Here is a 24247-nt window from a genome sequence, read left to right as displayed (position 1 = left end):
TCTGGTGTCCCCATGGACACAGGAAACTGGGAGGACTTTCCCGGGGGTCAGACACGTTGGGCCCACCAAATCCTTACGCACCAGGGTGGCCCGGCTACCAGAATCCAGTAAGGCCTCCACATCATGGTGATTCACAGTTACCGGGCAGGTGGGGGGTCGATCTGGGCCGCCATCTACGACTCCCAAGAGCGAGGCAAACGGTGTGTGGGTGCTGAGCTGGAGGACTCCGCAGTGGGCATAGGTTCATCGGCTGGTTTCCCACACTGCCAGGAGATATGTCCCATCTCCCCACACCGGTAACACTGTCGGTTTCCCCCTCCTGGTGTACTCTTCTTGGACCCGCCTGGTTTCTGGCTCCCCCTGGAGCCGGGATAAGTCCTGACGTGGCTGGGTTCGAGACCTTGGGGTCCTTTGGACGGGTTCTTCCCATTTGTGGTGGGGCCGCACTCCTGGGGTCTTTTCGGAAGCATTCAGCATCTCCGCTGTGGCCTGGTACTTTTCCACAGCTTCCACGGTCAGATCAGCCGTGGTCAAGGCCTGTTGACTGATGAACCGTTTGCCTCATAAGGCAGGGCGCGTAGGTAACGATCCACCACAACGGCCTCCACCACCGCCGCTGCTGTATTCCTCTGCGGATCCAGCCATTTCCTTGCGATTCGGACAAGTTCATGCATCTGCGCCCGAGGAGGTTGGTCTGGTTGGAAGGTCCAGCTGTGAAAGCGCTGGGCCATACCAAACTTTGTGAGTCCATATCTGCTGAGGATCTCAGACTTCAGGGCATCATAGTCAGTAACCTGGTCAGGGCCCAGGTCCCGGACAGCATTCAGCGATTCCCCGGTTAGAAAGGGGGCTAACAGACCAACCCACTGTTGCTTGGGCCAGGCTTCCCTAGTGGCCGTGGCCTCAAATGCATGCAGGTATGCCTCAATGTCATCGGTAGCTCCCATCTTAGATATAAAGTCACTTGCCTTTATTGGGCGGGTATTTTGGACCACCCTCTGTCTCTGCAACTGCAATTCCTCTGCCTTCAGAAGGTTGGCTTTCTTTTGCTCCTCCAAGAGAGCCACGTTTGCTTGCATCTGGGCTTGCTGGCCAGCAACAAGGGCTTTCAATATGTCCTCCATTTCAGTCGGCGGGGAGCCTACGGCCAACTTGGAAAACTGGGTGATCAAACCTTCGGTATCCTCCTCTGACATGCACTATTAACGCTTGAGCGTGCCCGTATTCTCCACCATCTGTGACGCCACGAGAGGCTACACAGCTTTCAGCGGGATTGCTCAAGTAGTGCAAGGAGACAAGGTTCAAACAAAACAAGGATTTTATTATAGGTCTTGGGAAATTAACGAAAATATAACAAAATTCTGTTCTCTTGTGGCTCTTTAAGGGTTAACAGTTCAGGGATGTCTCTTCCACATCCAAAATCATAATTCTCACTCGCTCAGATAACTTTTCCCCAGCCTTACTGTAGTCCACGTTGCAGCTAGTGGCCAACCCAGCAAAAAGTCCTTCCAAATGTCTCTCACGTATTTCCACAGGTGCATATATCCAAAGGTGAGTATTTCCCAAAGGTAAGTATCTCCAAATCCTTATATTCCTCATGGAAGTGGACGTGCAGCACTCTTGTCCTCCAGAGAGCCCAGGTTGGAGACTGTGTCTCTTCCCTTCCCAAACCTTCAGCTCATCAGCTCCTCATTTGTTTCAGCTGCGTGGGAAGATTGGCCATAGAGGGGTGGAGTTCCCGACCATACCAGCAGATGGAGCCATAGCTGTCTGGGTTTGCAGCCACCTCAGGGGGATGTAACGTCCCTCCAGGACACAGCCTCTCGTGACATCACACTTTATAAAAAAAATCCCAATACATTTGCTAACATTTCTAAAAACATGTTTTCACTTTGTCATTATGGTATTGTGTAGATGCGTGAGGAAAAAAATCATATTTCATCCATTTTGAATTCAGGCCGTAAAACAACAAAATGTGGAATAAGTCAAGTGGCATGAATACTTTCTGAAGGCACTGGAAGTGATAGAAAATCTAATTCAAAATATGCACTTACTGTACGCAGTTAAGGAAAGTTGCACCCAGCTGTATTTTGAGAAACATACGATCGAGCCAGAAATGTGGAATGGAATGGTCAAATGGAAATGCGTGCGCAAGGTGAGAGGATGTCGTAGCCGAGGCAGTGTGTGAAAACAGCTGGGTGCAACTTTGCTAAACTGTGCTCAGTAAGTATATCTTTGTATTTTGAAGGATTTTTTCTCACTGTTATGAAAGTTTGGTAAGTTCCAAATTTTTACCAAAACCGTATCACAAGCAAGGATTATTAATGTTTCTAAACATTAAAACAGAGCGTTGGGATTGTAGTTCACATGGAACCAGCAGAGAACTCAAAACGGGGACCAACTGTAAGCCACCTTGGGCCCCCTTGTGTTCTCGAGAGCTTGTTAGTATGTAGTGTGGTTAGTAGTAGAGCCTGACCGATATAGGATTCGTTGCCCGGGCGGTGTGTTTGGGATCATTGTCATGCTGAAAGACCCAGCCACGTTTCATCTTCAATGCCCTTGCTGATGGAAGGAGGTTTTCACTCAAAATCTCACGATACATGGCCCCATTCATTCTTTCCTTTACACGGATCAGTCGTCCTGGTCCCTTTGCAAAAAAACAGCCCCAAAGCATGATGTTTCCACCCTCATGCTTCACAGTAGGTATGGTGTTCTTTGGATGCAACTCAGCATTCTTTATCCTCCAAACACGACGAGTTGAGTTTTTACCAAAAAGTTATATTTTGGTTTCATCTGACCATATGACATTCTCCCAATCCTCTTCTGGATCATCCAAATGCACTCTAGCAAACTTCAGACGGGCCTGGACATGTACTGGCTTAAGCAGGGGGACACGTCTGGCACTGCAGGCTTTGTGTCCCTGGCGGCGTAGTGTGTTACTGATGGTAGGCTTTGTTACTTTGGTCCCAGCTCTCTGCAGGTCATTCACTAGGTCCCCCCGTGTGGTTCTGGGATTTTTGCTCACCGTTCTTGTGATCATTTTGACCCCACGGGGTGAGATCTTGCGTGGAGCCCCAGATCGAGGGAGATTATCAGTGGTCTTGTATGTCTTCCATTTCCTAATAATTGCTCCCACAGTTGATTTCTTCAAACCAAGCTGCTTACCTATTGCAGATTCAGTCTTCCCAGCCTGGTGCAGGTCTACAATTTTGTTTCTGGTGTCCTTTGACAGCTCTTTGGTCTTGGCCATAGTGGAGTTTGGAGTGTGACTGTTTGAGGTTGTGGACAGGTGTCTTTTATACTGATAACAAGTTCAAACAGGTGCCATTAATACAGGTAACGAGTGGAGGACAGAGGAGCCTCTTAAAGAAGAAGTTACAGGTCTGTGAGAGCCAGAAATATTGCTTGTTTGTAGGTGACCAAATACTTATTTTCCACCATAATTTGCAAATAAATTCATAAAAAATCCTACAATGTGATTTTCTGGATTTTTTTCTTCTCAATTTGTCTGTCATAGTTGACGTGTACCCATGATGAAAATTACAGGCCTCTCTCATCTTTTTAAGTGGGAGAACTTGCACAAATGGTGGCTGACTAAATACTTTTTTCCCCCACTGTACACACAATACCCCATAATGACAAAGTGAAAACATGTTTTTAGAGATTTGCGCTAATTTATTGAAAATGAAAAACAGAAATATCTCTTGCATAAGTATTCACATCACTGAGTCCATACATGTTAGAATCACCTTTGGGAGCGATAACAGCGGTTTGTCTTTCTGGGTAAGTCTCTAAGAGATTTGCACACCTGGATTGTTCAATATTTTCACAATATTATTTTTTACAATTCTTCAAGCTCTGTCAAGTTGGTTGTTGATCATTGCTAGACAGCCATTTTCAAGTCTTGCCATAGATTTTCAAACCGATTTAAGTAAAAACTGTAACTAGGCCACTCAGGAACATTCAAAGTCGTCTTGGTAAGTGACTCCAGTGTAGTATGTACAGTGAGCCTGTATTGGGACAGTGACACATTTGTTGTTTTGACTGTACTCCAGCACTTTGGAGTCACTTATTGTAAATAAGAATATAATATGTTTCTAAACACTTCTACATTAATATGGATGCTACCATGATTATGGATAATCCTGAGTGAATCGTGAATAATGATGAGTGAGAAAGTAAGACGCACAAATATCATACCCCCAAGACATGCTAACCTCTCACCATTACAATAACAGGGGAGGTTAGCATTTTTTGGGGGGGTATGATATTTCTGCATCTGTAACTTCTCATTCATCATTATTCACGATTCATTCAGGATTATCCGTAATCATGGTAGAATCCACATTAATGTAGAAGCTGACAGTTTGCACTTTAACCTCTTAGTCATTGTATTATTTCAAATCCAAAGTGCTAGAGTACAGAGCCAAAACAAAACATTTGTCACCATCTAAATACTTTTGGAGCTCACTGGATATTTGGCCTTGTGTTTTATGTGATTTTCCTGCTGAAAGGTAAATTCAACTCCCAGTGTCTGGTGGAAAGCAGACTGAACCAGGTTTTCCTCTAGGATTTTGCCTATGCTTAGCTCCATTCCGTTAATTTTTTGTCCTGAAAAACTCCCCAGTCCTTAACGATTACAAGCATACCCATAACATGATGTAGCCACCACCATGCTTGAAAATATGGAGAGTGGTACTCAGTAATGTGGTTTACTGGATTTGCCCTAAACATAACCCTTTGTACTAGGGACAAAAAGTTAATTGCTTTGCCAAATTGTTTGCAGTATTACTTTAGTGCCTTGTTGCAAACAGGATGCATGTTTTGGAATATTTGTATTCTGTACAGGCTTAATTCTTTTCACTCAATTAGGTTAGTGTTGTGGAGTAGGTAGCTTAGTGGTTAAGAGCGTTGTGCCAGTAACCGAAAGGTCGCTGGTTCTAATCCCCGAGCCAACTAGGTGAAAATCATGTGCCCTTGAGCAAGGCACTTAACCCTAATTGCTCATGTAAGTCGCTCTGGATAAGAGCGTCTGCTAAATGACTAAAAATGTAAAAGTAAAAAATGAGTACCTACAATGTTGTTGATCCATCCTTAGTTCTCCTATGAGAGCCATTAAACTCCGTAACTCTTTACTCCTGATCGATTCTACTTGGTTTACTTTAAATTTAGGTGATCAAAAAATCTGAGAAGCATTACATTACAGTGCCTTCAGAAAGTATTTATTGCACATTGTTGTTACAGCCTGAATTCAAAATGGATTTTATTAAAAATCAAATAATCTCGCCCATCTACCGACAATACCCCATAGTGAAAACATGTTTTTAGAAAATGAACTAGACATCTCATTTACATAAGTATTCACACACCTTTGCTATGACACTCCAAATTGAGCTCAGGTGCATCCAATTTCCTTTGATCGTCCTTGAGATGTCACTACAACTTGATTGGAGTCCACCTGTGACCAATTCAATTCTTTGGACATGATTTAGAAAGAAACACATCTTTCTATATAAGTTCCCACAGTTGACACTGCATGTCAGAGCAGAAACTATACCATGAAGTCCAAGGAACTGTCCATAGATCTCCGAGATATCATTGTGACGAGGCATATAGCTGGAGTAGGATGTAAAACAATTTCTAGAGTGTTGAAAGTTTCCAAGAGCACAGTGGTCTCCATCATTGGGAAATTGAACAAATATGGAACTACCCAGACTCTGCCTAGAGCTGGCCGTCCGTCCAAAGTGAGCAACCGGGCAAGAAGGACCTTGGTCAGGGAGATGACCAAGAACCCAATGACCACTCTGACAGAACTATAGAGTTCCTTGGCTGAGATGGGAGAACCTGCCAGAGGGACAACAGTCTCTACAGCACTTCACCAATCTAGGCTTTATGGGAGAGTGGCCAGACGGAAGCCACTCCTGATTAAAAAGGCACATGACAGCACACCTGAAAGACTCAGAGCATAAGGCAAAATATTATGTGGTCTGATGAGACAAATTGAGCTATTTGGCCTGAACACAAAGCGCTACGTCTGGAGAAACCAGGCACATCTCATCACTCGTCTAACACCATCCCTACCGTGAAGCATGGTGGTGTCAGCATCATGCTATAGGGATGCTTTTCAGCGGTAGGGAGACTGGTAAGGATAGAGGGAACAATGAATGGGGCCAAATACAGGCAAATCCTTGAGAACCTGCTTCAGAGTGCAAATGACCTTAGATTGGGGCGAAGATTTACATTCCAACAAGACAATGACTCCAAGCATACAGCCAAAGCAACGCTGGAATGGCTTCAGAACAAGAATGTGGAAGTCCTTGTGGCCCAACCAAAGCCCAGACTTGAATCCCATCGAAAATGTGTGGAAAGACTTGAAGATTGCTGTTTACCGCCGCTCCCCATCTAACTTAACAGAGTCTGAGAAATCTAAGGAAGAATGGGAGAAAATACCCAAATCCAGATGCGCAAAGCTGATACAGACACACCCAAGACAACTCAAAGCTGTAATCGCAGCCAAAGGTGCGCAATAAGTCGAGGGGTATGAATACTTTCTGAAGGCACTGTACAGTATATTAGACCTTGGAAATTGGTGCAAGAAGTTGTGTTTGGCACTGTCAGAATAGTGCACTAACTTCCATGCTTTTTAGTAGCCTATGTCCAGTATAGCAAGTGTGAGTGGCTGCCTAGTATATATGGGCCAGGTTTGCACTAAGTCACATTTTGTCCCAGTTTTACTTTTTTATTTAACTAGGCAAGTAAATTAAGAACAAATCCTTATTTACAATGACTGCCTACCAAGAGGCAAAAGGCCTCCTGTTGGGACAGGGTCTGGGATAAAAAAAATATAGGACAAAACATGTATCACGACAAGAGACACCACAACACTACATAAAGAGAGGCCTAAGACAACACAACATGGTAGCAACACATGACAACACACAGTGGTGTAAAGTATTTAAGTAAAATACTTTAAAGTACTACTTACGTTTTTTGAGGTATCTGTAATTTAATTTACTATTTCCATTTTTGACAACTTTTACTTTACTACATTCCTAAAGAAAATAATGTACTTTTTACTCCATACATTTTCCCTGACACCCAAAAGTACTTGTTACATTTTGAATGCTTAGCAGGCCAGAAAATGGTCCAATTCACACACTGGTCATCCCTACTGCCTCTTATCTGGCGGACTCGCTAAACACAAATGCTTTATTTGTAAATTATGTCGGAGTGTTGGAGTGTGCCCCTGGCTATCTGTAAATATGAAAATTGTGCCGACTGGTTTGCTTAATATAAGGAATTCTTAAATTATTCATACTTTTACTTTTGATACTTAAGTATATTTAAAACCAAATACCTTTAGACTTTTTCTCAAGTAGTATTTTACTGGGTGACTTTTACTTGAGTCATTTTCTATTAAGGTATCTTTACTTTTACTCAAGTATGACAATTGGGTACTTTTCCCACCACTGACAACACAACATGGTAGCAGCACAAACATGGTACAATCATTGTTAGGCATAGACAACCGCATGAAGGGCCAAAAGGTAGATGTGTAAATGTGAAGCATCCGCTTAGCGTTTCCACTCACTACCAAATATGGTAGCGAGAAGAAGCCCACTGGCTGGCAGTGGGAGAAGATGGATTTTGGCCGACATTCTGCACATTTTCTCATCAATTAAACATTTGATCTCAATACAATTTTATTTTCCCAAAACTAGAATCTGTTATGAACAGTGGACTAAGTTTAGTAGACTTTACCCTTTGCAAAAGTTTTTTAAAATGGCGTTTAGAAGGAGTACAAAGGGAAATGTAGTTATTGTACACGCGCACTTCACAGAGGAGGCGTTCCCTAACGGAAATATGCAGATGTCTGCTAGAACGCGCCAATAGGATCTCACTAGCTCGTGATTGGCTCTGCCCACCTCCTTGCTTGTTATACACACTATGACTAATTTGTTCCCATTGGAAACGACAGGTTGTAGGTTATCTTGGTTTAGTTTAAAAACTATTTGATAGAACTCTGTCTACAGATAGCTCAGATCACCGTGTCTGCAGTTTCCTCGTGCCATATGCTGTAAAAAGAAGCCTCGAACACACAAGCAAAGTTGATCATGTGAGTTTAAAACCATGACTATAATATTATGCTCACTCAGCTGTGCCTCACAAGTAATGCACCAAATGATCTATTACCAGTGTGATAATATACCTAAAACTTCTAAATGGTCTGAGAAGAACAACATGGGCAGGGCAATTCAAGCATAGCCAATATGCAGTTATAATGTATTGGGCCTATCGCCTACTGCACAAACCTCATTGCTACAGAACTGTCTTTAATTGGTTAAATGTTGCATAGGCTTAAGTTTTTTAAGTCAAATAAAATACAAATGAGGTAGACCTCAGCTTGCATTTTGACTCCGTGATCTTGACTCAAAACAGTTTGGTGACCACTAATGCCAAAAATTGTGATATTGAGTTATGATATTGTAAAGAATGACAATGACTTTACAAAACAACCTTTTTATCAAAGACATCACATTTAAGGACACCATTTCATTATTACCCCCAATCCTCCTCATTTCCTGTCCTAACAAACAGAACCCCCTCTCTTATCCCACATCACCTTTAATGGGTTTTATGTGTTTCATTTTCAACGGTAATTGAAAAACTGTCCTGTGGCTTTTTCCAAATACATTTTAGTCATTTAGCAGACGCTCTTATCCAGAGCGACTTACAGGAGCAATTAGGGTTAAGTGCCTTGCTTAAGGGCACATCGACAGATTTTTCACCTAGTCGGCTCGGGGATTAGAACCAGCGACCTTTCGGTTACTGGCACAACGCTCTTACCCACTAAGCTACCTGCCGCACATATCCTGTTAAAAAAAGACTCAAACAAGTAGAAATGAAGAAAATCAAGTTAAAAACAATTTAGGCCTAGATTCAATATGTGCCGTGGAAGATCCGCGTTATAGCGCGATTTAAATTTAAAGGTAATGTTTTCATTCACGGTAAACGCTGCATATGTCAGCTCAATCGGAAATTTACTTTACATTTCAATCGCAGATCTAGCCCTCAGTTAAGCCACACTGTGCATACCATCAGTGACCACCACCACTACCAAAAAATAGTTAACCAAGGAGCATTTGCATCCCATTACATGACAACAAGCATGTATAGACTACAACGGAGTAAAGTAGGAAAGTTAGAACTGAAGTATTTCTAAGTCATTCTTCAAAATCCAAGTAGTTGTCAGTACTTGAAATTAATGGAAATCTCCAGCTAGTGTAACGCTATGGGCATTTCCCATGTTAAAGAATCCTATGGTGGGCTAGTAAGCGTTTCAAAGGCTAAGTCATTAGGGGAACCCCTACAAATATTTAACAAAAAAACAAAACGATTTGTTTCGGCTGGAGTTCCAATGAAACTAAGCTATATCTGGAAGTATCAAAGCCTCTTCTGATCAATTTTAAGCTTAACAAGTTGCAGGCAGTTTTTTTAGTTTCAGCTCGGCCCTCTTCATCATTGTGGTAGGCTGGCCATGCACAGTTCATTGTCCGAGTAGTCTTCTCTTATTTTCTTGTCCGTCAAGTTTGTCTGATCGTATTTCATTTGTTTGTTTGCAATCGTTGTGCTTCCAGTCATCTCTGCCTGCTTAGTTCGTGTTCTACTATAGGCACATTTCAGGTCTCAGTACTGCAACTAGTACACCATCTCCACCATTTATACCAAGTGATTCCATGTACATGACTATTACCATTCTTCACTTTCGACTTTGACCAGGCCATATTTTGCTTGGTGTCCTTTTTTACGCCCTCTCTTAGGTATTTCAATGTCACTACTTAGGACTTTGATGACGTTGGCCGGGCCTGGTTTTTCCGCTCTCGCTCTTTTGTCCAAGTGCCACGCTCTGAAGCAGTTCCTGTCTGGTATCATACAGAGTGGCACCCCGCAGGAGTCACACTTCCAGTTGGTCTTCAACTGGCAGAGGAGACATTTCTTCCTTCCTGCAGTTGCTCGTTTACCGATGTCAATGGTGGTCTGATCGATTATGGACACAGGGCAACAGAATGTCTTTGTTTGTGCTTTATGACATTCCTGCTGTTCCTCCTCTTCCTCATCCTCCTCCCCAATGCCAGCAAGCTGCACACAAAGCTTCTCCCTGAACTGTTTGTGAGTCATGAGCTTTTCTTTTTTGACCACAGCCATGTCCTTGTACAGGAGGTAGCTGTTCACAACAGCAATATCCACAAAGTGATAGAAGAACGTCTTGTACCATTTCATGGTTTTGTGGGCCACACTGTAGTATTTGATGAGAGCATCAGACAGGTCCACACCCCCCATATACTTGTTATAGCACTTGATCACGTTTGGGACGGATACGGACTCTAGTGTCCAGATGCCACCTGCACCGCGTTTCCTCCTTTTTTCCTGGTCCTCTACGGAGGCTTTATGGATGGTGCTACACATGGTGACTGGTCTTGCATCCATCCACTTGGTGAAGAGCAGCTCCCCGTCACGGAGCCAGCGGATGGTCCCCCTCTCTGCTCGAGGAGGCATGCTGTTCTCTTGGATACGGGAAAGGCCCTCACGGTTTTCACGAAGGGTTCCACATGCTCCAATGTTTTTCTCATACAGGTCACGGAAGAGAGTTGCGCTGGTGAAGAAGTTATCAACATAAAGGTGGTACCCTGTACCCAAGTAAGTGACATTCAAAAGGTTCATGACAGCATCATAGTTCTCACCTTTTCCTGAAGTAGATGGGTTCTTGCTCATAAAGACATTGAAGTCACAGGTGTAGCCATTGCGCGAGTCAGCTAAAATATAGAGCTTGAATCCATACTTGTAGCGTTTGGTTTTAATGTACTGTTTGAGGCTGTTGCAGGCTTTGGAGCGCACCATGCGCTCATCAATGGAAAGGTTCTGGAATGGGTGGTAGAAGGCTCTGCATGCCCCCAATATCTGGTCTTTGAGAGGTTTGATTCTCATTAGCTGATCGTATTCTGCAGTCCCTTTATTATTTTCATTTTCCTCATCCTCTGCTGGGTCACTCATGTGCAGTGACCAAGAGATATCCTGATATCTGCTCAGGCCCATGACAGATCGGCAGAAGGGAAGTTGGTATGGCCTTCTCTTACTCCAATAGTCTCCCACTCCATGCCCAGACATTAGACCCATATAGATGACAATGCTCAGGTATTTGTACAATTCCTCTGCAAGTAAAGGGCGCCACTTGCGTTTGTTACCCGATTCCTTTCTTCTTGTTGCATTCTTGTTGGTGTTTGAGCAGAGCGTATCAACAACATCCTGATTGAAGAAGAGCCGGAAGAGCTCCAGAGGGGTGTAGTTCTGGTAAGGGTCAAGCTGTGCTCCTGGAGTCCTGGCTGGACAGAAGCGGAACACATTAGGCTCTTCATCTGGTTCATCCTCATTCTTCCACTTCTTTGGCCCAGTGATAAGGGATGTACCTGGGGCATTCCTTTCGTATTGCCTTTTTGCAGATCTGGGTGTCCAGGGGCAAGAGGATTCCCTTTGCTTTGCTGCTTTAGGGCTGGAGGTGGCTTTTGTACTTTTTGAAACTCTGGCTTTTGTGGCTTCTGGGATGTGGTCTTCCTCCTCATTTGATTCCTCTTCAGTTTCCGACAAATGGAAGTCCTCATTTTCCTCCCTGAAAAAAAAGAAAAAACATGTAACAGGTTAGCCCACATTCAACTGTTAATGCCGCAAACACAGCTTGGGACATAATTTTTATTTCACTGTGTCCTCAGCAGTAGCGAATTGCAACACCTTTTGACTCTAATCAACCCAGGTGACTTAAATATTTTACTTTTAAAAAGTAATATAATTGCGGTTGCTTTCTAAAGATCGGATTACAATTTGGATTACAACATTTGCTAAGGCAACCGCCTATTGATTGGCCATTGGGCCAGGTGTGAATTATCTGGATGCTTAAACCCAACCAGCCAGTCAATAAAATGCTGTGAAGTCCATTAACGTTGATGGCCCATCAGCAGGAAAAGTATTGATGAGCTGATAGAGCCTGCAGGTCTGTGATAGGAACATGCAGGAAAAATCATGTGCACTTTACTTTTTGGAAAATCGTAGAGCAGAGGTGCATAACATGAGACACACATTTTCAGATGTGATTACTCATTGAGTAATACAATGTATTACATAACTAATTACATGATAATCCAAGTTATCAGTAACTGATTATTTTAGGCAATCCGCCCAACCCTGACCTTGATATTTCAGATCAGAGCCATTACAGCTTGATACACTAATGCAAAAGTCTGTCCAGTATCAAGCAAGCAACCAACAGCCAGGGTGGGAAATTGCCACCCGCCAAATGCAGGTAGATTTAGGCATTGGCGGGTAAGAATGTCTATTTCACTAACCAAGTTCAGCATTTGGGAACAGTTTTCTTCAATCCAAAGCCCAAATGTAGAAATTGGTCGAACTAACCCGAAAGGTGTGACTTTCATTCACACGCTAGGTTGTTTTTCAATACACTGAATGCTCTGTTAACACTGTAATGGCCCACCCCTTAAAGGGGCAGCTGAGCATTTTTGTCTCACCTAATGCCTCAAATATTTGGGGGTACATTGAGTGTGGAACACTCCAAAAACCTTTTATTCATTTACTTTTAGTAATTTCTTATTAAAACACTTTCATTGTGCTCCTAAATTTATTTGTGTGCTACTAAATTTGAACTTATGTTCTCCTTGTACAAAATGGCAGCGTAGAGCCCCAAACTATAATAATAAGTAGCCTAAACCATATAGAAACCAGCATTGTGTGGCAGGGCAGGCTTCGTTGATTCTTGATGTTCATTTGTAGAACAGTTTATCTGCTTTTACTATAGCAGACTCCGGTCACAAAAATGAAATTGTATTGAGCAATATACCACATTTCCTCTTCTTACTAGTAATACATTTCTTGTTTTAGAAAACATTACAAAGCATGCTCATCCGTTATTTGGTATTTCTGGTGTAATTAAGGCAAACAAATATTTTGGCTGATAAAACATCTGAGTGGCTGGTATAACTTTTCATCTACCTGCCACAGTGGCTGGAGGACCAAAAAGTTCATTTCCCACCCTGCCAACAGCATCACCAAAAGCTGATACCGTAGGCCCAAAATGAGTGGCTATTTTTACACAGAAACCAGAGATCTAAAACAAGTAATACTTTGTGTAATAAACACAAAACAAATATATAACTTACTGTTTAATACGTTGATCTAATTCCTCCTCAAAAGCAGGATCTAGGAAGGAATTGTCACTCTCCCCTCCTGAAGAGTCACCATCTATATCCTCATCACTTTGACATAATGCACTCCCTTCGTCCTCTTGGACAACTCCTTTCTTCCTCTTGGACAGGTTGGGATTCCCTTGTTGACTGTTGTCACACCTAGATGGTATTCACGAGGGAGAGGGATAGAAATAAAAGTGAAAAGTGAGAAGTCTAGACCAGAGAATGCTGATACCGCCTGTAGGCTACACTAATACATACAGTGCCTTCAGAAAGTAATCACACCCCTTGACTTTTCCACATTTAGTTGTGTTACAGCCGGAATTTAAAATTGATTAAATGTAGCTGTCACTGGCCTACCTACACACAATACCCCATAATGCCAAAGTGGAATGAGGTGTTTCAAAATGTTTACAAATTAATTACAAATAAAGCTGAAATGTCTTGAGCCAATAACTATTCAACCCCGTTATGGCAAGCCTAAATAAGTTCAGGAGTAAAAATGTGCTTAACAAGTCACATAATATATTGCATGGACTCACTGTGTGTAATAAGTGTTTAACATGATTCTTGAATGACTACCTCATCTCTGTACCCCACACATACAATTATCTGTAAGGTCCCTCAGTCGAACAGATTCAACCACAAAGACCAGGGAGGTTTTTCAATGCCTTGCAAAGGGCAACTATTGGTAGATGGGTAAAAATAAAAGCAGACATTGAATATCCCTTTGAGCATGGTGAAGTTATTAATTACTCTTTGGATGTTGTATCAATACAGGGGCGCAACTTTCACGGGGGGGGAAGATGACCCCCCCCACACACATTCTGAAATTGCATATTTGTCCCCCCGTTTTATCATTGCAAAACTCGGCACCGGTGTGATTTAGGACCATGCGGACGCCTCAGAGCGGTCGGGTAGGCTGTTTTCCGGTTTCACCACAGAGCGTTCGGACAGGCTGTGTGAAGGCAACGCTTCTGAAAGGCTGGCGTATAGGACCAGCACGGGAGAGATTAACAGAGGCAGCTGCTGTCGGTGTTGCGCTTTTTCTCAGAGTTGTAAAAGCAAGCAGAGCAGAAACTGGCTACTCTTTAGCTGACTGATCTAGCTGTTACGTTAGCTAATGTTTCATCCCCTCTCGACTCAAGTGAATGAATTAGCTACTAGTAGCTAGCTAGTAGCTACCACAGCCAGTTCAGCTCTAGCTAGCTGTCAGGTAGCAGTATCTAACAGCTGTTGTGTGTATGGAAATGTTTTGTAGCCTTTGTTTTGTCCAGTTTCAACAGAAGTAAATTTGCTGATATACCATTAGCTAGAGCTAGCCATAAGTTGGCTACATTAGTTAGATCACTAACTTTAGCTATTATTTTTGCCTCAACCACACTAGACCTGAATGAAACGATGAAACCAGCTACCAAAGGCTTGACGACTGATATTCTGTCTTTTTTTCAGCGCAATGTGAGTTTTTATTAGTCAGTATAGCAATGCAACGTATTTGATCTGTCAGTTTCCCTAGCTAATTCCCTACTGTTCACACGGAAACTGTATAAACAGCTCTACAGGCTTCACTTTCATGGTGCACAGTCAGTACACAACACTATGCTCATTATGTCTTAGCAGTATCAGACAGCCAGGTAAGACCAGTCTATGGAGCGCATGTGAATTTTGCAGTATATATAACAATCAGTGAATGGATACAAAGTTCCATCTTGAGTTGATGGGTAGGCTATAGTCTGGGATCTGGGAATAATGGTCATTTCAATTATTGAACCATTACATTATCCATGGATAGAATCAATGTATACCAAGGTAATTCTTTGTCATGCCTAATCTGAGCAGGATCAGATGGTGACAGGGGTCTCAGCAGGGTCAGGCAGCCAGTCTGTGCCAGCGCAGAGGTTAACTTTTGCTGATACAACACTTTATTCTCTCAACTATTTTAAGGCAGTCTGACAAAACTCTAAAGTCGACTTCCAAACTGTATCAAGGGTTGATAGGCTTTTCCTGAAGACACAAGACATGTAAAACAAAAATGTGAGGAAGACCTGGGAGACGCTATTGATGAATGGATACATATGTTAGAATGCCCAGTCATGTTCATGTAATCTCAGACATAAATTACTGTAGTTTAAGACCATCCATAGATAGTACTATATGCCAGTGAAACTGAATATCATGCACTCAGTAATTGTATTCTTCTACTGGAGGTGTAAAACACAAAAGGAGACATATTTGCATATGTTATGGTCTTGTGAAGGCTGGCTGAATTCAGGCAAAGAGTGTTCTTTTATCTCAGCATGTCTACAGATTCTCCCTTCTCCCGGTTTTTGCTTGCTTGGAAATGTTGATACTGGAGACTTATCAGAAGAAAATGTAACCTAGAATTTAAAGCGGCTAAGAAATTGGAAGGTTGGTTATCCTCCCACAATGGATGGAAGAAATGTCAAGTTATGTATCACTAGATTTGATTTATTACAAGATTAAGGGTATACTGTGCAACTTTAATAAGGTCTGGATGCCTTCTATGGAATTGTAAAATTTTTATTTAACTAGACAAGTCAGTTAAGAACAAATTCTTATTTACAATGACGGCCTACACCGACCAAACCTGGACAACGCTGGGCCAATTGTGCGCTGCCCTATGGGACTCCCAATCACAGCCGGTTGTGATACAGCCTGGAATCGAACCAGGGGGTCTGTAATGACGCCTCAAGCACTGAGATGCTTAGACCGCTGCGAATACTGTACGACAAAATTAGTTTGTATTGAAAACATGCCCACGTCAGGGGAGATACCTATTTCAAGGGCACATGCACAAGTACAGTGAAATGCCTTTCTTGCAAACCCAACATTATAACAATGTAATACTAGACAAAACAAGAAGAAATATGAACACAATAAGTAAGCAAGCATACTATATACAGAGTCAGTTCCAATACCATATTTACAATGTGAATGGATACTGGAGTGCTGGAGGTAGATATGTATAGGGGTAAGGTGATTAGGTCTCAGGATATAAGATAAAGAGTAGCAGCAGCTTGTATGTGAGTGGGTGTGCGTGTGTGTAGAGTCAGTATAAATGTATGTGCATGTTATGTGTGAGTGAGCAGATGATGGAGTGAGTGTGTGTGTGTGTGAAGGGCCCTGCGAGTGTGCATAAGGAAGAAAATAAAAATGTCAATGAGGATACAAGGTTAACTCAGATAGTCCGTGTAGCTATTTTGTTAGCTATTTATCAGTCTAATTGCTTGGGGATAGAAGGTGTTCAAGAGCCTGTTGGTGCCAGACTTGATGCACTGGCACCGCTTGCTGTGCGGAAGCAGAGAGAATAGTCTATAGCTTGGGTGGTTGGATTCTAACGATTTTCTGGGTCTTCCTACCACACCGCCTGATATAGATGTCCTGGATGGCAGGGAGCTCGGCCCCAGTGATGTACTGGGCTGTCCGCACCACCCTCTGTAGCGCCATGCGATTGAGGACGGTGCTATTGCCATACCAGGCAGTGATGCAGCCAGTCAAAATGCTCTCAATGGTAAAGCTGTAGAAACTTTTTCAACCTCCTGAGGGGGAAGAGGCGCTGTCACGCCTTCTTCACGACTGTGCGCATGTGTTCAGACCATTTTAAGGCTTTAGTGATTTGGACACCGAGGAACTTTAAGCTCTTGACCTGCACCACTGCCGCCCCGTCGATGTGGGCATGCTTGCTTCCCCATATCCTGTAGTGGTCGATCAGCTCCTTGTTCTTACTCACATTGAGGGAGAGGTTGTTGTTCTGGCACTACACTGCCAGGTCACTGACCTTCTCCCTGTAGGCTGACTCGTCGTTGCCGGTGATCAGGCCTACCACCGTCATGTCATCAGCGAACCTGATGATGGTGTTGGAGTCTTGCATGGCCACGCAGTCATGGGTGAACAGGGAGTACAGGAGGGGACTAACGACAAACCCCTGTGTTCATGATTACAGAAGTGAGTGCTACAGGGCGGTAGTCATTGTAGCCTTAAGAGTTCTTGGGGACAGGAATGATGGTGGTCATCTTAAAACATGGGGGGATTATAGACGGGCACAAGGACAGGTTGAAAATTACCGTGAATATGCCTGCCAGCTGTTCTGCGCATGCTCTGAGAACGCGCCCTGGAATACCGTCGGACCCCGCGGCCTTGCGGGTGTTGGCAATCCCTAGCTGCTGGGCTGCTCAGTACTGGCCCTGGGGGTCTACCGTACTGTTGGTTGTCATTCTGGCCTTGGCCTAACACACCTGAAACCAATAATGAATGTTTCACTAAGATCCTAAAGCTGAGTGGGGTGTGTTGGTTGGGGCACTGCATGGGCAGGATAGGGTGACCCAGCTATATTGTGTGCATGTAAAAATAGATCTACAGTACTATTAGTCCTCTGTAGCTCAGCTGGTAGAGCACGGCGCTTGTAACGCCAAGGTAGTGGGTTCGATCCCGGGACCACCCATACACAAAAATGTATGCACGCATGACTAAGTCGCTTTGGATAAAAGCGTCTGCTAAATGGCATATTATATTATTATTATATTAGGCCTATGATATGAATTACATTGAACAAAAACATAGTTCAGTCTTATTAATCACGTAAACATAGTTAATAATGATCTCTTACCTAGCTTGATGACTGTGGCCGTTTTTGTTCTAAATAGAGACGGCTAGAAGGGCCATAGGTCATATTAGATTGTGTTCCACCAGAAACTGGGAGATTAACTCACCTTTCAGCAGGACAATAACCTAATACACGAGGCCAAATATACACTGGAGTTGCTTACCAAGATGATGGTGAATGTTCCTGAGTGGCCGTGTTACAGTTGACTTAAATCTATTTGAAAATCTATGGCAAGACCTGAAAATAGGTTGTCTAGCAATGATCAACAACCAATTTGACAGAGCTTGAAGAATTTTGCAAAGAATAATGAGCAAACGCTGCACAATCCAGGTGTGGAAAGCTCTTACCGAAACTTACCCAGAAAGACTCACAGCTGTAATCACTGTCAAAGGTGCTTCTACAAAGTATTGACTCAAGGGTGTGAATACTTATGTAAATGAGATACTGTATTCCTGTATTTCATTTTAAATAAATTTGCAAAATGTCTAAAAACCTGTTTTCACTGTCATTATGGGGTATTGTGTGGATGGGTGAGAAAAATAAGATGTAATCCATTTTGAATTCAGGCTGTAATAACAAAATGTGGAATAAGTCAAGGGGTATGAATACTTTCTGGAGGCACTGTAGTGTTTTGATCACATTAGGAAGACTGCTTTACAAAAGCAGCTTGTTGACAAAATGTTGTTTTTTGTGATTGTACAGTTGAAGTCGGAAGTTTACATAAACAAGTTAATGACTCCAACCTAAGTGTTAAAACCACTCCACAAATTTCTTGTTAACAAACTATAGTTTTGGCAAGTTGGTTAGGACATCTACTTTGTGCATGATACAAGTAATTTTTCCAACAATTGTTTACAGACAGATTATTTCACTGTATCACAATTCCAATGGGTCACACGTTTACATACACTAAGTTGACTGTGCCTTTAAACAGCTTGGACAATTCCAGAAAATGATGTCATGTCTTTAGAAGCTTCTGATAGGCTAATTGACATCATTTGAGTCAATTGGAGGTGTACCTGTGGATGTATTTCAAGACCTACCTTCAAACTCAGTGCCTCTTTGCTTGACATCATGGGAAAATCAAAAGAAGTCTGCCAAGACCTCAGAAAAAGAATTGTAGACCTCCACAAGTCTGGTTCATCCTTGGGAGCAATTTCCAAACGCCTGAAGGTACCACGTTCATCTGTACAAACAATAGTACGCAAGTATAAACACCATGGGACCACGCAGCCATCATACCGCTCAGGAAGGAGACGCGTTCTGTCTCCTAGAGATGAACGTATTTTTGTGCGAAAAGTGCAAATCAATCCCAGAACAGCAGCAAAGGACCTTGTGAAGATGCTGGAGGAAACAGGTACAAAAGTATCTATATCCACAGTAAAACGAGTCCTATATCGACATAACCTGAAAGGCCGCTCAGCAAGGAAGAAGCCACTGCTCCAAAACCGCCATAAGAAAGCCAGACTACGGTTTGCAACTGCACATGGGGACAAAGATTGTACTTTTTGGAGAAATGTCCTCTGGTCTGATGAAACAAAAATAGAACTGTTTGGCCATAATGACCATCGTTATGTTTGGAGTAAAAAGGGGTTGGCTAGCAAGCCGAAGAACACCATCCCAACAGTGAAGCACAGGGGTGGCAGCATTATGCTGTGGGGGTGCTTTGCTGCAGGAGGTACTGGTGCACTTCACAAAATAGATGGCATCATGAGGAAGGAAAATTATGTGGATATATTGAAGCAACATCTCAAGACATCAGTCAGGAAGTTAAAGCTTGGTCGCAAATGGGTCTTCCAAATGGACAATGACCCCCAAGCATACTTCCAAAGTTGTGGCAAAATGGCTTAAGGACAACAAAGTCAAGGTATTGGAGTGGCCATCACAAAGCCCTGACCTCAATCCTATAGAAAATGTGTGGGCATAACTGAAAAAGCATGTGCGAGCAAGGAGGCCTACAAACCTGACTCAGTTACACCAGCTCTGTAAGGAGGAATGGGCCAAAATTCACCCAACTTATTGTGGGAAGCTTGTGGAAGACTACCCGAAACGTTTGACCCAATTTAAAAGGCATTGCTACCAAATACTAATTGAGTGAATGTAAACTTCTGACCCACTGGGAATGTGATGAAATAAATAAAAGCTGAAATAAATCACTCTACTATTATTCTGACATTTCACATTCTTAAAATAAAGTGGTGATCCTAACTGACATTTAACATTTAAGTCATTTAGCAGACGCTCTTATCCAGAGCGTCTTACAAATTGGACGTAGAACAGGGAATTTTTACTAGGATTAAATGTCAGGAATTTTGAAAAACTGAGTTTAAATGTATTTGGCTAAGGTGTACAGTGGGGGGAAAAAAGTATTTAGTCAGCCACCAATTGTGCATGTTCTCCCACTTAAAAAGATGAGAGGCCTGTAATTTATCATAGGTACACGTCAACTATGACAGACAAATTGAGAGAGAAAAAAATCCAGAAAATCACATTGTAGGATTTTTTATGAATTTATTTGCAAATTATGGTGGAAAATAAGTATTTGGTCACCTACAAACAAGCAATATTTCTGGCTCTCACAGACCTGTAACAACTTCTTTAAGAGGCTCCTCTGTCCTCCACTCGTTACCTGTATTAATGGCACCTGTTTGAACTTGTTATCAGTATAAAAGACACCTGTCCACAACCTCAAACAGTCACACTCCAAATTCCACTATGGCCAAGACCAAAGAGCTGTCAATGAACACCAGAAACAAAATTGTAGACCTGCACCAGGCTGGGAAGACTGAATCTGCAATAGGTAAGCAGCTTGGTTTGAAGAAATCAACTGTGGAGCAATTATTAGGAAATGGAAGACATACAAGACCACTGATAATCTCCCTCGATCTGGGGCTCCACGCAAGATCTCACCCAGTGGGGTCAAAATGATCGCAAGAACGGTGAGCAAAAATCCCAGAACCACACGGGGGGACCTAGTGAATGACCTGCAGAGAGCTGGGACCAAAGTAACAAAGCCTACCATCAGTAACACACTACGCCGCCAGGGACTCAAATCCTGCAGTGCCAGACGTGTCCCCCTGCTTAAGCCAGTACATGTCCAGGCCCGTCTGAAGTTTGCTAGAGTGCATTTGGATGATCCAGAAGAGGATTGGGAGAATGTCATATGGTCAGATGAAACCAAAATACAACTTTTTGGTAAAAACTCAACTCGTCGTGTTTGGAGGACAAAGAATGCTGAGTTGCATCCAAAGAACATCATACCTACTGTGAAGCATGGGGGTGGAAACATCATGCTTTGGGGCTGTTTTTCTGCAAAGGGACCAGGATGACTGATCTGTGTAAAGGAAAGAATGAATGGGGCCATGTATCGTGAGATTTTGAGTGAAAACCTCCTTCCATCAGCAAGGGCATTGAAGATGAAATGTGGCTGGGTCTTTCAGCATGACAATGATCCCAAACACACCGCCCGGGCAACAAAGGAGTGGCTTCGTAAGAAGCATTTCAAGGTCCTGGAGTGGCCTAGCCAGTCTCCAGATCTCAACCCCATAGAAAATCTTTGGAGGGAGTTGAAAGTGTGTTGCCCAGCGACAGCCCCAGAACATCACTGCTCTAGAGGAGATCTGCATGGAGAAATGGGCCAAAATACCAGCAACAGTGTGTGAAAACCTTGTGAAGACTTACAGAAAACGTTTGACCTGTGTCATTGCCAACAAAGGGTATATAACAAAGTATTGAGAAACTTTTGTTATTGACCAAATACTTATTTTCCACCATAATTTGCAAATAAATTCATAAAAAATCCTACAATGTGATTTTCTGGATTTTTTTCTCTTATTTTGTCTGTCATAGTTGACGTGTACCTATGATGAAAATTACAGGCCTCATCTTTTTAAGTGGGAGAACTTGCACAATTGGTGGCTGACTAAATACTTTTTTCCCCCACTGTATGTAAACTTCCGACTTCAACTGTATATAATTAGACTAATGTACAAAATACTAAAACATGGTTTTGAGCAGCATGTTCCTTTGAAGAGTGTGCAGCGACTAAAGAATTATATGCAGAACTTTCTTTCCTTGCATGGTTTCCACTTAGGGACAGTTTGAAATGTACTGCTCAGATCGGCGAGGAGGCAGAGTGCGCGCATTAAGTTTCCTGAATAACTGGGCCTGGAAGCATATGTGGCCACATTATTCTAGGACGACTTGTGAGAATGATGATCCGCAACGGACATCACATCTCAGTATCAGAAGTTAAAATACAGCCAGACTGGCCTGCTACTAATAATAATATAATATGCCCCTTAGCAGACGCTTTTATCCAAAACGACTTACAGTCATGCGTGCATACATTTTTGTGTATGGGTGGTCCCGGAGATCGAACCCACTACCCTGGCGTTACAAGCGCCGTGCTCTACCAGCTGAGCTACAGAGGACCACACAGAGGACTACTGTGTCTTTCTAGACTTTATAAACTGTCGAGAGTAGACCCACAACTGATCCAAATGGAATGAAATATAGAAATCACAGGGCCATTGCGCCATTATTCAAATGAAATTTTCAATGCAGTATACAGCCTTGAGTCGATATTTGCACTCACCTGAAAACAATAGCCTAATTCAATTATTCATTGCAATATAGTGGTGTAGGCTAGTCTTGGTAGGATAATTGTATTGTCCCAAAACAAGATCAATAAGGGAGCTTTTTGAGCTGGATGTCTCATGTCTTCACTGTTCTCTCATCCTCAATGACGCACCATGGCCTCTTCGCTTATATTGGTGCAGTTTTTAATGATTTCATGTGTGGTATGATTACTAGTTAGCATATTGCAGATCTGAACAACCTATCCACCTAGCACTATTGTCATTAAGAATGGTGGATAGAGTGCAAGATAGACAGACTGGTAGACTATATATTGACCTGTGTGGTATAGTTAGCGAGCAGAAAAGCATAGTGGACAAGGAAAGTACCAAAACACCTTGAAATAGGGGCGAAATTATATTGTAAAACCTGCAAAAGAGCGAATGTGAACATGGGAAAAAAACGCACTACCCTCCTGTGCCCAATAAAATAAACTCCCCAAAGCAAAAAACGAACAACGTTAGGCACCCCAGTAAATGTCTTACTGTCCCCTGTGTAGATGATAAATTCCGTTTTAGTGCATATTGGGTTTTAGTCAACCTCTGGATAGTATTAATCTGAGCAAAATGATTGAAAGCCAAAGGGGTCACCATTGTAGACTCTTATGAACAATTTAGTGAAATTTGGTCCACAAAAACTTACACCACCATCTTCTTGCGTCCAAAGAGAGTGCGTTTGGCCGCACCACCATTTGTTTTCTCCACTTCCTCTTGCTCCATCATGTCGGTCTTTGGCCACAACAACCTGAAACAGCACAAACACACCCCCGGCCTAAGTACAGTTGCCATCCCCTACAGAAGGACCACAAACCTCATTTGCACTCATCCACGAAATCCCAAGTCATCTCGACATCTTGTAAATTAAATGTTAATGTCAGAAAATTGCAATCCATACCCTCCGCTGCTGATCTGGCCACTATGTAGCGCTAGCCCGCTTGTTGTTGTTGTAGCTAGTAGTAGCCAATGCTACATGTGCCTCCGCGGGAACGCAAACTGAAAACAACGTTGCTACTTTAGGCAGATAAAGCCAACTCCTTATTTGCCGTAGGCTATACAACTTCGGATGTGGCCATCTACCTAAGGTCGCTTGTTTGAACGCTTTTTTGTTGTTGAGAAACACCGGATTTTCAGATTAAAACGAAAATGTACTCCTGAACAGCTCTGTATGAAAGACCGCGGCCAGAGGGCATTGAGCTATAAAAGCCAAGAGCAGCAGTACGAAGCTACACGTGTAGGGCGGTATATACGGTCTAGGGGCGGGTCACTTGAAGAGGGTGAAGGTTTGAGATCGGCTACATTGCAGTTAAACTGAATCCGTGAGGGATTCAGACAATAAAATAGAATAGAGCTGGCGTTCTACACATTTTTCTGAATGTTCCACAATTGTGTGGCCTGCTAAGCACAGCCCCCTCATTACATGATGTACCTCATAACTTGACTTGGACTGAAATACGTGACGGTACTGTTTACATTTATTTAGGTGCAGCTAATATTATTTTAGTATGGAATGCCGTTTGGGTCTTTGCGTGTCAAAAAAGAGTCAAGTAAGCTTTTAATTTGACACGTCTAATAATACAATTCTATTATAGAATGTTGTGTGTGCTGAATTTTCACGTGCAAGCCAAGCGCCACCACTACGATCAGTAGCACTGTCAAAGCTGTACAAAAAAAGTCTGCAAACAAGCATACACCGGCCACGAACGATGTGTTTACAGTACCGCGTTGGTAATAAGGCA

The 24247-nt window shown here is 42.7% G+C and overlaps 1 protein-coding gene across 1 annotated transcript; it reads right to left on the bottom strand.

Annotated features, from left to right (window-relative positions):
• Positions 1 to 8819: 8819 nt before the first annotated feature.
• LOC121580785 (piggyBac transposable element-derived protein 4) lies at positions 8820 to 23752 on the bottom strand. Its single transcript, XM_041895816.2, has 4 exons — positions 23407 to 23752; positions 23155 to 23256; positions 13224 to 13409; positions 8820 to 11665 (listed from the first exon to the last, which is right to left on the bottom strand). Exons 2-4 carry the CDS (start codon positions 23232 to 23234, stop codon positions 9751 to 9753), a joined length of 2181 nt encoding a protein of 726 aa, XP_041751750.1. The 5' UTR covers positions 23235 to 23256; positions 23407 to 23752; the 3' UTR covers positions 8820 to 9750.
• Positions 23753 to 24247: the final 495 nt, after the last annotated feature.

Source organism: Coregonus clupeaformis, chromosome 14 (genome assembly GCF_020615455.1).
Source record: "Coregonus clupeaformis isolate EN_2021a chromosome 14, ASM2061545v1, whole genome shotgun sequence".
Classification (NCBI taxonomy): Eukaryota; Metazoa; Chordata; class Actinopteri; order Salmoniformes; family Salmonidae; genus Coregonus; species Coregonus clupeaformis.
The sequence above is the reverse complement of the archived record's forward strand: the minus strand, read 5'-3'. Positions and strand labels throughout refer to the sequence as shown.